At 30.1% G+C, this 13,378-nt stretch overlaps 1 protein-coding gene across 1 annotated transcript; it reads right to left on the bottom strand.

Annotated features, from left to right (window-relative positions):
• Positions 1-3,384: 3,384 nt before the first annotated feature.
• Positions 3,385-3,821, bottom strand: BDBG_16585 (uncharacterized protein; the record flags this gene model as incomplete). The annotated part of the gene is made up of 1 exon (XM_031724512.1): positions 3,385-3,821. Exon 1 carries the CDS (start codon positions 3,802-3,804, stop codon positions 3,385-3,387), a length of 420 nt encoding a protein of 139 aa, XP_031577123.1. The 5' UTR covers positions 3,805-3,821.
• Positions 3,822-13,378: the final 9,557 nt, after the last annotated feature.

Genomic DNA, 13,378 nt, shown 5'->3' with positions numbered 1-13,378 from the left:
TATCTGAATCAGAAGGTATACAGAATCTTTCAGAGAGTTTACTCAAAGCAGTAAGAAAAGCAGCTGAGATTACTGAATCAGAATTGAAGCTCTGTACATGTACAAGAATTCTAAATAAAATTGAGACCTTGTATATGCAGTGACAGACTGAGATGAAAGTCAAACAACAATTGATATTAACTGCAGATTAAGCATTCACTATAAAGAGCTTCACTGATGCAATCATCATTATCAATAAGAATAGAGAAAATCAGATCTTAGATCTGTAGTAAGAGATTGAACATTTACACAGACAGATAACTATATCAAATCTGAAGATCTTATTATAATTATTCACAATCTCTTCAGAAGTGTACTCATTATCTGAGATCACTGCACAGAATGAGAATCTGAGCATGAAACATATCAAGCTGAAAGATCTATTAGAGTCAGTAAGCTTCAATAGCAACTGAAAAAATAATACTGTAATCAGCTGACTAAATCAGATGCAATTATATTATCAGATTGAACATAAACTTATAAACAGACAGTTAACAGAATTTCAACAAGTCTTAATATCTGTCACATTTCTACACAGAAAAGCAAAGTCATTGTAAATAACTGATGAAAAGATGAATCTTACAGATCTGAAATGATATTCATTCTCATGAATATGAAATAAGTTTTTCAAATGAATCTTGTACAACTTTGAGAAAGTGAATATATGAGATAAGTATTATAAATACTTCACTGAGTGTAGATAAGTGAATAATCTTATATCATACTTCACACACTTCAGCTTACACTATCTTACATTAAATGAAGTGCTTTCAACATCTTTCTGTTTACAGATCTTCATTCATGATCTTATGCCTGAGTTGAGAGTAGAATGAAAATGCTTAATCTTATAGTCAGGTATAGTGAAGAAAGTATATAACATTCTCATTGTACAGAAATAAGAAGGTCAACTGTAATAGAAAATACTGCAATCAAGTATGTCTTAACAGAGAATAGATAATCAGACTTCTACAACACAAGTCACACACTCAGATACAATGAATCTAGATTTGAATGCTATCACTAAAGCACTGAATTCTCTGAAAAAGGAATTTCTTAAGTAGAAATCTTGATATTATGAGTATTAAGCTTACTTTAACTACAGATATCAAAATCATGATATAAAAGATTACACACAGCATGCACAGTTAAGAGAAGTAAAAAAGTCAAAAAACTAGCAGAATCAGTGAGCTCAGAGACACTCACTGATATTCTATGAAAAGTCTTCAAAGTGAAAGAGATATCTGTATTAGATAATTCTCTGAATTCTGTAAATATCAAGAGAAAGCAGACTTCTGACTGAGATGCAAGTGAGAATGAAGCAGACACTCATCTCAATGTCTTGAGACCTGAAATGTTAATGTATAAAGAGCACTTGAATAAGAATTGAGAGATAGCTGTAAAAGTGTTAGCAGACACAGAAGTGTCTATATAATATATTAATAATTATATAATCTGAAGACTGAAAGAGATCTACTGAGTGAAGAATCTCTGATATATAAGATTATCTGATAACTGATATTTGATATCATCTGCAAGTGTAAGAGTTCTCTTACACTTCAGAGAATAATCTTGCTATATTTGAGTGTAAGAGCTGCAGAACATGAAATACAATCTTATTCTCAGACTTAATTGATTTCAAAGATTCAATGACATACATGTCATATACAGTTGACTGATAAGAAGAAAACAGTTCATACAATTCTATTAACTGATATGAGAAGGACATTCTATGTCTCTGATATAGAAGGATTAAATCTGCTTATATATTAACAAGTAAAGAGAATGATTTGTAAGACCTCATTCAAAAGCATTCTGTATGTCATACAGGACTCTGAAGCAGAGAAAACCAAGATAAAGAATATACAGAAAAACAAGTATATGAAGAAGCTTCTGAAGAAGCATGAAAAGATCTTTCAAACAGATCTTTCACTGAAATTGTTACTAGAACAAGGATTTGTATATGAGATTAACATGAGGGATGTGAAACCAGTTAATTAAAATGCATACTCTCTGTCACAAACACACTTTGAAGAACAGAAATGTCAGATCACAGACCTTCTGAAACATGATCTTATACAATTCTCATCAAGCATGTGAGACTTTTCAGTTCTATTTATAAAAAAGGCAGATGAAGAGTGACAGATGTGTATTAATTATCAAGCACTTAATAAGCTTATAATCAAGAATGAATATTCACTGTTACAGATTCAACAACAGTTGAATACAGTTGAAAACACCTGATATCTATCAAAGATTAATCTTCTCTCAGAATACTGACAGATCTGTGTAGATAAACTGTCAGTTCTATAAACTGTGTTTAATATATAATGAGAGAAGTTTGAATTCCTGATAATATTATTCAGTCTGATAAATGTATCTGTTATCTTTCAAACAATGATGAATATAATTCTTTATAAATAGAATAAAATCTCATGTCTTATATATCTCAATAATATTCTAGTCTTTTCAAACTTATACAATAAATATCTGAAGCATCTTAATAAAGTGCTTATAACTCTGACAGAGTATAAGCTCTATATTAAATCAACAAAATGTGTGTTTGAAACAGAAGAGTTGAAGTTTATAGAATATGTAGTAAGTGATAACTGTATACACCTCATCTCAGAGAAATTGAATATTATAGTGAATTAACTGCAGCTGAGAAATGTACATCATATACAATAATTTCTTGAGTTGATCTCATACTATTGCATATTCATCAAAGATTTCATACATATAGCTATATTACTCTCAGATCTCTTAAGAGAGATAGATGCAAATCTGTGAAAAAAGAAGTTTTATTCAATTATCTGAAATGCTATGTATGAAGAGATCTTTCTCACACTGAGAGAATACATGATAATATTCTCAGTGCTTATTCAATCAGATTATGATAAACCTTTCTATATTGAGACAGATGCATCTGAATAAGCTATCAGAGATACTCTTCTACAGATAAGTAAGAATAGCAAGCTGCATCAGATAATGTACAATAATAGAAAACTATCAGATACTGAGCTCAATTATTCAGTGTATGAAAAGAAATTGCTAGTAATTCAGCACACACTGATGTTATGAGATAGATATATTGACAACAGATATATAACAACAGTGATTATGAATTATGAAAGCCTCATCTATCTATAATTAACAACAAAATCTTTCAAATACTTAGTATATTGAATCTCAGAGTTTCAAGCATACAATCTTCATATCAAATATCAAAAGAAATCAGATACTGTGATATCTGATGCAATCAGTCACAGACCTGATTTCATGAGTAAGAATTCTATAAATCAGATACAAGAAAAGTTTGTATTAAACACACTGAGAGAATGCAAGGAATTACACTTTCATCAACCGCTCCACCACGAACTCGCTTGATTTTTCGAATAAGAACCCGCCGATAGATCCATCGAAAAGCCCTCGATCATACAAGCATTTTGACCCCATCGCCGACCGCATACCCCGTGTGGTGGTGGAGTTATCCAGCCAAACATGAACCAGACGTCGTTCGAAACTCCTGTGTGGGATTATCCCCCATTCTCCCCTACCACACCACAACCCCGGGCCAAATTGCCATACAAATTGTAAGGTGAAGAGACCTAGCCATATGCACCAATCTTCTCGATTTTGGAAGATCCCTGATCTGTAGTTGTGGAGATATCTGAGGAGCGACCTCCGCGAAAACCCTGTCCATCTTTGATGTTTCAAAACACCAACGCCAAGTCCCACCCTTGTACCGCCCTTCCTAATCTGGCCCATCCCCGGCAGAAAAATACAAAAAGATACCTTGACAATAATATCAAGCATATAATCAATGACCACTTCTGAAGTGCAACCTCCGCAGTCTGTCTTCAGTGTATCTAGACATCAATGCCAAGTCTCACCCTCATATCACCTGTCTTAATCTGGCCCATCCCTGACAGAAAAGTACAAAAAGATATCTCAGCAACTGTACTTGATACATAATCAGCAGATATGATAACTATAAAATCAGTATACTTCAAGATCTGACTGAGCCTTTGATCCCTGCACAGTAAGATATATTAAATCTAGTTTTAATATCTCAATATTCAATAGATTCTGCAAGAGATTGAGAATAGCAACACTAGATTTCTATTGAATTTGAGAATTAACTCTATATTGATATAATCATTGACAAAGTCTTCTATTTTGAGATATTAATAATCAGTTTCTCTATATTCTGCTGACAATATTTACATTATTATATAGAAACAGACTTATATTCTCTATAATATCAAGACTCTGAAGAGGGAAAGTCTTGATAGAGAGTATACAGTAGTATATATCTTAGCAGTTTTTATCTCATTCTTCTGCAGCAGTTAATACAAAAAAAAAAGATCTTAGAAATAGTTTTTTACTTCTCTTGAAAAAGTAAGATGTTTTTCTCTGGGTTTTACACAATATTCTTACAAAGAATTAAAAACAGAGTTATTTTTCATCATAATTTTATATTCTTTTAAGTAACAATTACTTTTTCAGTGACTGAAGAGCTTTTATTAATACTTAATTCTTTTTTACACTCTTTATTAACTGATTTGAGTTGCACACTTATTGTGTGAGAAGAATTGAATAATTTAGAATAAAATTAAATAGTTTTAATCAATTTCTCTGCAAAAAATTGATTTATTTTTTATCAGTTTTTCTCTCAAAAACTGTCATATTATCTGATTTATTATTAATTGATATCATACTTTTTCTCACTGTATTTCAAGAAAGAGATTGTAAAGATTTTATTGATTTATCTTAAAAATTAATTTTAGTTTATTAGATTCTCTTTAAAAATCTAATCTAGTTACTGAACTAGTGTGAAAAAAAATCAGGTGTTTTATACACAAAAGTCTGTTATTCTTCTTTTGAAATAGTCTGATCAACTTTTCAATTGAAAACAGACTTAGAAACCTCTTAATTGAAACAGTCTGATCAACTTTTCAATTCAAAAGAGTTTAAATATCTCAATTGAATTAGTCTGACCAACTTTGCATTGAGTAAAAACAGACTTAGAAACCTCTTAATTGAAACAGTCTGATCAACTTTTCAATTCAAAAGAGTTTAAATATCTCAATTGAATTAGTCTGACCAACTTTGCATTGAGTAAGAATAATGAGTTTGAAAGTATACTCAGTTGATGTGGAAAAGAATGCTTTCTCAGATGCTATTTCTGAGATTGAAATTCTGAAGAGAAGAAAGAAAGAAGAAATAGAGAAATAACAAGTTCTTGAAATACAGAAACTTGAAAAAGCAAGTAAAATTCTTGAAAAGCAGTGTCTGAGTAAGATGAATGAAGAAGTTCTGTTAATTCTTTATACTCAGGCTAGACAACTACAGAAAGTGATCAAGTTCAAACTTAGAATTTTAAATATAGTTCAAAAAACTTTGAAAATTTCTAATACAATCACTGACTCTTCAGTTTGCTCTTTCTTCTTTTCTACTTCATCTTCTTCTTCTTCTTTAAATCAGAAGAAAACATATGCTCAAGCAGCAGAATCTGCTGTCTTCAAATCTGCTATCTCTAAATCTACTATCTCAAAACCTGCTCAAAATTCTGAGAAATCTGAGAAGAATACTACTCATACTTCTATTGATAGAAGAGTGAAGAAAAAAATGTAAAAAGAGAAAAATCTTCAAATCTCTAGAAATAGAAGACTTATTCTCAAAGTCTCAAATCAGGATATATTGCAGAGAAATAAGCTAAACTCAAACCTTATTTTCAGAATTAGAAATGAAATCAATCAGTAGTTCTTTTCTCAGTTAATAACTGATATTGAAGTTCAAAAATCAGTTATAGCTTTAATTGAGTCATTCTTCTTTGAAAACTTCATCATTCTGATCATAATGCCTGAATTCAGTGCAGAATTCCTTATTCAGAATGAGAATCTCTGAAAGTCAGCAGTAGTATCTCTGTTAAATACAATAATTCTATCTGAGAGAGATGAAAAGTGAGATAAATTCATTCTTCATAATATTTCAGTTGAAATCTTTGACTGTGAGGAAGGAATGCTACTTCTCAAAAATGAATTGAAAGAATACAATTCTATTCAACTGAGAAAAGAGCCTGTGTGACTTAATTCAATTGAGTTCAGACAGAGTAGAAGAAATGTCTCTGTTCTAGTGTATACAAAGACACTTGAATAATCAAGAATCTCTGAAGTAAGAGTAGCAGGTTTGAAAATGAGAGTTCATGAATACAAAGACTCAAGAATGAATCTCAAAGCTTAAACACAGTATTTAAACTATCAAAGATATGAATACTTTGCAATCTCTTGTTTCAGAGACTCAAAATATGAATTCTGTGCTAGAGATCATAAAACTAGTGAGCATAATTGTGAAACATGCTTAAAAAGAGATGAAATATATCAATATACTCTGCTTAAGTGCTTCAATTGTAAAGAAAAACATGCATCTAGCTCAAAAGAATGTGTATTTACTTCAAGAACTCAGAAGAACTGGAGAAAAGATGAAGAGAAAAGTGAATTTAAAACTGAAGAGAAAAGTCAAGCTAGTAAATCTACAACTGTAAGCTTAAAAAGAAGAAATTCTTAACTATCTAGATCTTCAAACTTCAACTCTTCAGCTAAGTGTAAACAGAATTTGAATCCTCAAACTTCTGTTAAGATTAGAGAATTGAGAAATGACTCTGATAATAAACTAGATATAATGCAAGCAGTTGAGATTCCTACTTTTCAAAATAGTTATAATCTACTATCTGATGATAGAAATTAGATTCTACTCTATCTCTACTCTCTCTTAGTATGGATATACAATAAAAACAACAAAAAAAGTTTAAAAACTCTTCAAAAATCACATTTATTTAAAATAATGTGAATAGAAACTCAAATTGCATTTATTCTTGTCTTCAGATTGCATTTGAATAAAAAGTTGACTTTGTACTTCTTCAAGAATCAAACTTTGATACTGAGCAAAAGTACATCATTTCTCATTCAAGCTATTACTGCTTTCTCTCTGAAAAATCTGAGATAAAATCAAGAGTAGTGATCTATGAGAGAAAAAGATTAAGGTATTAATTTAATTTGAGATTTGATATCATACCTGACTCTGATATTCTAGTGAGTGATATTATAGATAAAGAGAATGAGTTTGATACTATTCAACTTATAAATATCTATAATGAAAAGTCATTGAAAGAAAACAACAATATCTGAACAATTGATAGAGGATTTTTGAATATAACTTTCTTAAAAAACTCTATAATTGTAGAAGACTTCAATGCACATCATCTCTGATAAAACTCAGAGTGTATAAGAGCAGTAAGAGTAGATAAACTGATTGAATAAACTTTTAAGCATTCAATAGATTTAGTTAACAAGTCTGATCAACAAACATTCTTTAGAAAAGACATGAAACAGAAATCTATTATAGATCTAACTTTCATGTCATAAAATCTAATTGAAAAAAGACTTATAAACTGATTTATTGATTCAAATGAAATCTCAGGATCAGATCATGAGATCATTCAATTTGATATTGAACTGAGTGAATAATAAAGAAGTGAAAATCCTCTTCTCTCTAATCAGTATAACTTTGAAAAAGCTGATTGAAAAGCAGTTGAAGAAAGAGTAAAACAGCTGAAATCTGAAAGACAGAGTGAGCTTTATTGAAATCAAAGTCAAGATATTTCAAATGAAATACTTGAGAATAGAGTAAAGCTGATTACATCTATTCTTCTAACAAGTATTAAAGAAAATATTTCAAAGAAAAAGTCTTCTGAGTATTTCAAACCTTGATGAAATGAGAATATCACTTCTAAAAGAAAGTAACTAGCTACTGCTAAGAGAGAGTGAAAGAATAACTTAATATCTGATGAAGAGTTCAAAGCTATTCAAAATGAATATTTTTCAGATATTAAAAAAGTCAAAACAGATTGCTGGAACAAATTTCTTGAAGAAGCATAAGAAAAAGAAGTTTTTAAAGCCTTCAACTATACTAAAACAAGAAGTGTAGCAAAGCTTTCAACCTTAGAATATGAATTTCAGAATGAATTGTATACAGCAAACTCTTTTGAGAAAAAATGTCAAGCTTTTATAAGAATTCTCTTTCAAAACTCATCACATTTAGAAGAGGAGAATATGTCATTTCATGAATATATTGATGAAAATAACTGAGAATGACCTGAGCTTACAGGTGATGAACTAGAGTCAGCAATATTCTCAAGTTCAATTAAAACTGCTGCAGGGCCTGATTCAATTAATCATTTAATTATTCAAAACACATATTCCTACTTGAAGAATGAATATTTTGAGCTCTTTTTCAATCTCTTAAGAAATGGTTATCATTCTGAATGCTGGAGAGAAGCTACTGAAGTAATCCTTACACAATCTAATAGAAAAGCTTCAGTTCCTAAGTTATATAGAGTAATATCTCTGTTGAACTGTTTGAGAAAAGTTCTAGAAAAGATAATAGCTACTAGATTATCTTTTATAAGCTCTATTAGTGATTCTCTTCTATTTAATAAACAAATGAAAGATAGAAAACAATGTTCTGCAATTAATACTGTTCTCTCAGTTCTTCATGATGTTCAAGTAGCAAAGCATGAAGACCTGATCTCAACTGCAGTTTTTATTGATATAAAAGATGCATTTAATCATGTTTCAAAGTCTAAGATGATTCAAACTTTGAAGATGTTAAAACTGTCACTTTCTCTAATAAAATGAGTTGATTGTTTCATGTCTAAAAGAATTATACAACTATTCTTTGATGGAAGAAAACAAGATAAAACTGAGATAAAAATAGAAGTATCACAAGAATCTTCAATCTCACCTGTTTTATTTGCAATATACACTGCATATTTATTCAAGAATAGAGAGATGAAAATAGTGAGATCTTCAAGTTATGTAGATGATATTGATCTTCTCTACAGTTCAAAGACAATCAAAGAGAATTTAGAAGTGATTGAGAAAGCAGTAAAGGAAATCTTTGTTAGAGCAGATATCAATCTAATTCAATTTAATATGAATAAAACTGAGTTAATTCACTTTTTTTCCAGATTTAATAAGAAAGAACTAAGTCTAACTCTTCTGAATAAAGAGATTAAACCCAGTTTGAATGTCAAATGACTAGAAGTATGGTTAAACTCCAAGTTGAATTTTAAATATCATATTCAATAAAGAATTATCAAGGCAGAGAGACTACTGAATAGTATAATCAGACTATCAAATACTGAGAGAGGTTTATCTTTTCAGACTATGAGACAGTTGTACATAGCCTGTATTATCTCAGTAGCTGATTATGAAGTTCAAGTTTAATGAAACAATCAAGATAACTTCACTGAACTGTTTCAAAGTCTATAAAACAGAGCTTTGAGAAGAATTCTGAGAGCATTCAAATCATCTCCTATTAAAGCAATGGAAATTGAAGCCTCAATTCCATCTCCTGCTATTCAATTTGAAAAGGCCTGTATGAACTATGCTCTGAGAGTCATAAAGATGAGCTCAAATCATATAATCAGAGAAAGAGTCTCTTCTTCATTTTCATCAGTTAACTCAGGAAATGAACTGAATTGAAATAGATTTCTTGATTGAAATGAGAATAATGCTTTAAAGAAAATGCTCTCTCAACTGTATAGACTATGTTCACTTATTAAGAATCAATTTTCTTCATTAAATATTGAGAAAATTGATCATGAGAAGATATCTCTCTGGAGAGAAAAGCTGGAATCTCTCATAGACTTACAAATAAGTGAACTATCTAAAGAGAGAGAATATGAACAGCATTTGAAGAAGATCTCTACAATCAATATAAAAGACTCTATTCTGATTTACTCAGATGGCTTAAAAAATGAGAATTTGAATAGATTAGATGCAGACATTGCTTATACTGAAGATAATATCAATTTTATCTCAGATTTCTGGAATTTAGGCTGTGAATCTGAAGTCTTTGATGCTGAACTATTTGTAATAGTGAAAGCTTTCAAACTCATTGAAATAAAATCTCATAAAAGAGGAAATAGTTTGAAAGAGGCATGAATATTCTCTGATAGTCAAGCTGCTTTAAAAAGACTTAGAAATAGTCAGATTCATAATGATCAAATGAATCTTGACCTGATTTTAAACTCTGTTTTGAAAATTCAAAAGAGAAGAATATCTAAACTGATAATTCATCTGCATTGAGTTTCTGCTCATATGAATATTCATGACAATGAATTGACTGATTCAGCTGTAAAAAAGGGTTCAGAATTAAGCAGATCTATTCAAAAAACAGTGTTCTGATCTTTCATAAAGAGAAAGATAAAAGAATCTTGTTTAAACAAGTGAAATGAAAGCTGGCAGAAACAAAAGAAGAGTATACATTATTCAAGATTTAAGACAAAATCAAAGTGAAAATCTTGTTCAATTAAATACAAAAAGAAAATATTCTCATTCATAATTCAGCTAAAACTAGAACATGGTTATTTCAAATCCTATATACAAAGATTTGATGATAGATTTGATTCAACAGAGTACTCATTCTGTAATACAAATGAGAATCCTGAGTATATTGTAATGCATTGTGCATTATACAATAGTCTCAGAGTCAGATTAAAGAAGAAGTATGATTTAAATCAATTAAATATGAGGTTCTTATTCTCAACTGAGACAGGACTTAAATACTTAATAGACTTTCTATCAGAAACTCAAGCAGCTACAAGAAAATGACTCAACTCAGAAGTATCTGAATATGAAGAGGTGGAAATTGATTAGATATAGTCTGTTAAAACAGCTATACACTATCTTTTAATAATTTTATTTTGTTATAGTCTTTCTTTACTGTACTTATTTCTTTCTGTTCTTTTCTATCTATCTATTTAATGTGTCTATCTTTAGAACTATGTTCTCTTTTCCTTTGTCATGATGTTTTCAAATGATTTCAAAGTATTAATAGGTGTTGAAATACTGCAATTTGTAAACAGTTTTTGTATTCTGGGCTGGAATTTTCTGATTTTGCATATCTGAAATTGATAAGTGTATAATAGTTGACTCTATAGATATAGGAAAAACCCTGAGAACTAAAGGTTCTCAGGTAGATGTCATAGTCTCTGACTGCATACATCTATAATTGAAGAATAATAATAATAATAATGCAAGGAATTAGAATGAGTGAATATAATGATCTCTCACTTGAAGAATAGCAAGATGTCAGATGATAAGCATCTTATAAAAGTAGTAGAAGAGATGCTTCTGAACTTCAAGCTGAGAAAATTGAAAAATGATGTTATACTTTACTGTGATCTAGAATATATAGAAGCTTCCTATCTGAAATATTTATTTAGACATGACTTGATGACTCACATACACAAGAAATTCAGTCCCTTAGAAAGCTCTAAACTCATGAGTATACTCAAATCAAGAGTATACTGGCCAAGCATGACTGAGAACATTCAGGTGTACACTCATGAGTGCCTGAATTATCAGATTATGAAAGAATCTAAGAAAGGGTTAGAACATGAGAAAGTGTAACATCAGATGAAATGTATGATACAACTGTTTAAACAATGAAGAATGAATCTCATAGACATATTACTGTGAATATCAAATGAGAATCATTGAATAATCACTGCTACTGACTACACTACTGACTGACCAGTTGTAAAAGCAGTTTCAGAGATGATAGAGAAGATGATGATGAAGTTGCTACATGATAAGATCTACATCAACTATGAAATACTATATGAGATTCTAACTGATAATGATGTGAATCTTATAGAAGGAGTGATGAGGCATTTTATAAGCCAGTTACAGACAAGACATTGTAGAACAATGTTATATCATTCACAGACAAATGAGAAGATAAAATACTTGAATGAAATCCTGAGCAATATGCTGATGAAATATCTAGTGAGCAAGCCTATAAGATTATGAGATGAATATCTCAGTCAGGCACTATTAGTCACACAAATTCAGCAGCATGTAATCTTCAAGCATTCATCATTCTATCTCTTGTATGAATTGCATTCATACATCTCAGAGAATGCTTCAGAAAAGATGAAAGAGAGAATAACAGTTGCAGACACAACAGTCACAGATACAGCAGTCACAGACACAGAATCAAGATTGAAAGAGATTAGCTATGCATGTATAAAAAAAGCTAATAAGTTACTTCTGAACTAAACTAAGCAATTCAATTGAAAAGAATACAAGACTCACTAGTTAAGAAATTCAGTCTCAAGATGAGAACATAAGTTCTTATACATAATGAGAGTTCTGAGAAGTTTCAATCTAGATGATTTGAGCTATATAAAATACTCAAATCACATTCTCTGAGAATATACACATTGAAAGAACCAGAGGAACAGATCTTACATAACTTAATAAATGATTCATATCTTATAAAGACAAAGATATAAGATCTGAGTAAATTATGATTATTCACAGCACTATTATCAGCATTGAAAAAGAAGAGACTTATAATTGAAAAGTCTCATAAAGTAAGAGAAATCATAGACACTTATAAATCAGATAATCTCACTTATTTCAATCTTTTCATAATTATAAGAAAAGAATGAGAAGTAATGAAGAAATCAGATAAACATCACACTTTAATAAGTAATAAGACTGTAGCTGATTGTATAATAACACATCACAGATAACAGATGTAACACAGTAAAAAGCAGTCTCAAAGCAGCAGACTTGTATATAAGTCAGATCATAGAAGAAAAAGAGATTCAGAGTTAAATTTAACTGTTTACATTAGTTCAATTATGAAGATAACAGAGAATGAATTATCTGAAACATTTACAGACACATGAGATTAAGTCATCTCAACTTCTGAGAACACTCAGAGATCAGATAAGATTAGTTTTAATAAGCTATTCACTGTAGTAGTCTGAGCAGATGAAGAGAGACAGTATGATATGTGAGACAGAATTATAAAAGATGAAAGCTGTCAAATCTAGTCACTAAATACTGTATCATAAAGAGATCATGTAAGAGTAGTGACTAGAAGATAAAGAAAATGTATAAGAAAAGAAAAGAGATAATGAATTAATCATCAATTGTAAGAGTCAGCTGTAAAAGACAAATATTATTATATACATCTCATTCATTTTCATATGTCACACATTTAATCTATTTTCAACATCACATCACTTGAAAAATATTAAAAACAAAGAAAATCTCAAAACTTGAGATCTGTAAGAAATTTGAGAGCTGTAAGTCACTCTTATAATAATACTACATATATCTCTGATTTCTCTACTGCTCTGTATACAATATTAATATCATTTATTGCAAGATTGACTGAAATGCCAATATAGAAATGTGTATATGTGTGTGTAGAAAAATTGAAGAAGAGTGTAAGACTCACAGAATCAGAAGTCAGG

This window comes from Blastomyces gilchristii (assembly GCF_000003855.2).
Source record: "Blastomyces gilchristii SLH14081 genomic scaffold supercont1.3, whole genome shotgun sequence".
Classification (NCBI taxonomy): Eukaryota; Fungi; Ascomycota; class Eurotiomycetes; order Onygenales; family Ajellomycetaceae; genus Blastomyces; species Blastomyces gilchristii.
Note: the sequence above shows the minus strand (reverse complement) of the source record. Positions and strands in the feature narration are given on the sequence as shown.